At 39.1% G+C, this 4,427-nt stretch overlaps 1 protein-coding gene across 1 annotated transcript; it reads right to left on the minus strand.

The window, feature by feature from the left end:
* Positions 1 to 2,802: 2,802 nt before the first annotated feature.
* LOC120018586 (olfactory receptor 6N1-like) lies at positions 2,803 to 3,741 on the minus strand. Its single transcript, XM_038961798.1, has one exon. It carries the CDS (start codon positions 3,739 to 3,741, stop codon positions 2,803 to 2,805), a length of 939 nt encoding a protein of 312 aa, XP_038817726.1.
* Between the last annotated feature and the right edge of the window lie 686 nt (positions 3,742 to 4,427).

Here is a 4,427-nt window from a genome sequence, read left to right on the forward strand (position 1 = left end):
TTCCATTTCTGAAAGAGTGGGAGAGAGTTTTCCTGCAGGTATTTCCGACCATCATAAAACTGTGGTGGGAGAGAGAAAGAGAGAGGGGGGTGATCTGGCATCTATGATCCTTACTCAAAAGGGCAAGTCATGACACCTGATTACCCATATAGAAGTAGGACTAGTCTACCTGGCCTGCGTGCAAATGTAGGCCTATACATGTGCCCATTTAGGGATGTCTAATAGTATTTCTGAATGTCATAACTCACCACCACTAATGACCTGTGGAGCTAATCAAAATATTTTTTCTTCACCTCAAACAGCAAGTAAACAAAGTCTGTTTTTAGAATGAATTGAGAATGACAATAGTTCCTCAAAGTATTTGAACAATATTTCCATCTTTCTCCCGTTCGATTACCACTCGGCATGAAAGGGAAAAAATGTAATTCTCTGATCCAGTGAAAACGTCATAAAATACCTGACCCAGTTGATACAATGATTAGAATTCATTGCAGACAGGTCATGCATAGCCAATGTGATTTATAGGATATTTATATTTATCAGGATATTTTTCTGACTGCAGGCTGCAATGTTTTTATGTGTTGGCTTTATGTAGGCTTTTTTTACATAGTTGGCAGTGGCAATAAAAGTTACTTTTAGATTTGTATCATTTTCATTTAGATTTTCATTTAGACCATTGTAGAATGTAGATTAACCACAGACAATGTTTTTGAGATACAAAGACTATTATAAATTAAATTAAACTGTTCCACGAATATGTGGCTATGAAAATCATAACTGGCACGCAGGTTGGTGGAAATGGTAAGATGTGTCTATATATGGAAAAATACATGTTTTAAAATGTAGACAGATTGATTGGTCGAAAGAAAAGACTACCATTCGTCGACCAAGAATTTTGTTGTTGTTGTGTACAGCACTAGTAGAAATGCAGGAAATTAGCATTAGATGCCCCAGAAATTTAGGGAGGGCCCCCAGACCCTCTTCCAGGCTATGTCCCACCCCCCTACACTTCTAAAACCAAAGTTGTGCCTCTTGCTAAAGGTATCAAGAAATAGGGAGCCATTTAACACTGCAACAGTTTAGCAGATTTTACCTTTATTTTAGTTGACTTCTGATATTTTTGAGGGTTGCTCCCTAACTTTGTTGAATTAAGATTTGTGAAGATTAAACAATATCTACAGTACCAGTCAAAAGTTTGGACACCTACTCATTCAAGGGTTTTTCTTATTCTTACTGTTTTTTACATTGAAGAATAATAGTGAAGACATCAAAACTATGAAATAACAACTGTGGACTCATGTAGTAACCAAAAAAGTGTTAAAGAAATCAAAATATATTTTAGATTCTTCAAAGTAGCCACCCTTTTCCTTTATGACAGTTTTACACATGTTTGGCATTCTCTCAACCAGCTTCACCTGGAATGCTTTTCCAACAGTCTTGAAGGAGTTCCCATATGCTGAGCACATGTTGGCTGCTTTTCCTTCAATCTGCGGTCCAACTCATCCCAAACCATCTCAACTGGGTTGAGGCCAGGTCATCTGATGCAGCACTCCATCACTCTCCTTCTTGGTCAAATAGCTCTTACACAGCCTGGAGGTGTGTTGGGTCATTGTCCTGTTGAAAAACAAATGATAGGAAAAGGGGGATACCTAGTCAGTTGTCCAACTGAATGTATTCAACTGAAATGTGTCTTCTGCATTTTACCCAACCCCTCTGAATCAAAGAGTTGCGGCGGGCTGCCTTAATCGACATACACGTCTTTGGCGCCCGGGCTACAGTGGGTTAACTGCCTTGCTCAGAGGCAGAACGACAGATTTTTACCTTGTTAGCTCAGGGATTCGACGCTCTAACCACTAGGCTACCTGCCGCCCCACTAAGCGCAAACCAGATGGGATGGCGTAACGCTGCAGAATGCTGTGATAGCCATGCTGGTTAAGTGTGCCTTGAATTCTAAATAAATCACAACAGTGTCACCAGCAAAGCACCCCCGCACCCTCACACCTCCTCCTCCATGCTATACGGTGGGAACCACACATGCGGAGATCATCCGTTCACCAATTCTGCGTCTCACAAAAACACGGCGGTTGGAACCAAAAATCTCACATTTGGACTCATCAGACCAAAGGACATATTTCCACTGGTCTAATGTCCATTGCTTGTGTTTCTTTGCCCAAGCAAGTCTTTTTATTATTGGTGTCCATTAGTAATGGTTACTTTGCAGCAATTTGACCATGAAGATCTGATTCATGCTGTCTCCTCTGAACAGTGTATGTTGAGATGTGTCTGTTAAAAATTGTAAAGTTGCCTTTACATTTGATCAGTTTAATTTATATTAAGAATGTAGAATGTAGATCAACCACCAACAATGATTTTGAGATACAAAGACTATTATAAATGAAATGAAACTCTGACCACGAAAATGTGCATATGAATATCATAACTGACGCGCAAATTGGTAGAAATGGTATATAAATTGGCACATAGGGTGTGGTGTGTCTATATATGGAAATATACATGTTTAAAAAATGACAAATTGATTGGTCGAAAGAAAAGACTACTTTTGGTCGACCAATAGAAATGCAGGAAAGTAGCAATAGATGCCCGAAAAAATGTAGGGAGGACCCCCAGAAAACCCTGCCAGATTATGTCTCCACCACACTTCTAAAACCAAAGTTGCGCCCCTTGATATAGGTATCAAGAAATGAGGCACCATTTAACCTTGCAACAGTTTTGGCAGATTTTACCTTTGTTTTTGTTGACTTCTGACATCAGGAAGTCTCCCTGCTGTGTAAAATCATGTAACTAACGTTTCATATCAATGATTTTATGTGCATTACACTTTCTAAAAACTGCCCTTCGAATCTGCTGGAGGTTAAGTCCATATATGAGAGGGTTTAAGACAGGTGGTATAACAAGGAATTGTACAGCCATTGCATTGCGCATATTTAGCGTAATAGTTACACTACCATTCCACCCTTGCAGAGTGTCAAACAGGGTCACTGTGATGAAAATAACCATTGTTATTAAATGTGGCACACATGTCTGTGTAAACTTAATCCTTCCCTTAGCTGACTTTACACAAGTACTTACAATCTGACAGTAAGAAAATACAATGAATAGTATCTGTAAAACATGAACCACTATTACAAATTTGTTCAAAATTTGATTGATTGTAATGGGTAAACATGCATGTTTCAGTATAGATGGAATATCACAGAAGATCTTATCAATACGAGATCCACACAAAGGAATCCTGACGGCTAAACTAAGTGCAATGAGTGCTATAAATAAAGGATAACACCAAGAAAATAAGAGTAACTTTCTAACAGTTAAAGATGTCACAATGGTATGGTATAGTAGTGGTCTGCATATTGCCACATACCTGTCGTAAGACATCACTGTTAGAGTAGAAAGTTCACACATGACAGATGTGTATATGACATAGGCTTGAGTGAAACATCCACCATAAGATATCACCTGAACATCTGACTGAAGGTCCAGTAACAACTTGGGGTAGAAACCAGCAGTTCCATACAATCCATTGACACATAGACTACACAGAAAGATATACATGGGCTCATGGAGACCTTTCTCCTGAATGATTGTTATGATCAGAGTCAGATTCACAGTGATGATGAGAAGGTATGTGATAAGAGACAAGGTAAAATAGACCGATTTGTTGATAAATGTCTCTTGTAAGCCAAAGAGATAAAATAACTTGACTTGGGTTGAGTTCTCCATAGCTTTTGTTAATTTTCTTCCTCTGGTCAATGCAGCAATTCTTAGTCCTTACAAGAATTGAGTGTGTATGGATGTGAATGAATTCAAGTGTGAATAATTTGATTCTGTTCAGGCTCAGAAACTTGTGTCCATGAAATGTCTTCTTGCTTGAGAGAGTGATACTGCTTCAATAACTTGTTCTACTAGCCTCTAAATATATCGTAGTGTATGGTCACATGGGATTGTAGTTTCTGTGTCAACATGTAACCACTCCATAGAGATGGATCTATATTGAGTTTATGACAAGCAACTAATTGGATTATATTTACTCTATTTTTGCATTAACCCAGGAAACAGGGGATGTCCTAAGGACATTGGGCAATGTCCCAATTAGGTTCATTTCAGGCAATGTTTACCAAACTCTGTCCTGGGGACCCCAAGGGGTGCACAAGCATCTTTTTGCCCTAGCACTACATAGCTGATTCAAATAATCAAAGCTTGATGATTAGTTGATTATTTGAATCAGCTGTGTAGTGCTAGGGCAAAAACCAAAACGTGCACCCCTTGTGGTCCACAGGTCAACGTTTGGGAAATGCTGCTTTAAGGGTTTCAGCGAGACGTCCCACTGATGTTCTGAGAACATTAAAGCATGACATTAACCTCTGGACCATAAGAGGGCGTTCAGTACAGACACCGGGTTGGTCACA

The sequence above is a fragment of the Salvelinus namaycush genome, chromosome 23 (genome assembly GCF_016432855.1).
Source record: "Salvelinus namaycush isolate Seneca chromosome 23, SaNama_1.0, whole genome shotgun sequence".
Classification (NCBI taxonomy): domain Eukaryota; kingdom Metazoa; phylum Chordata; class Actinopteri; order Salmoniformes; family Salmonidae; genus Salvelinus; species Salvelinus namaycush.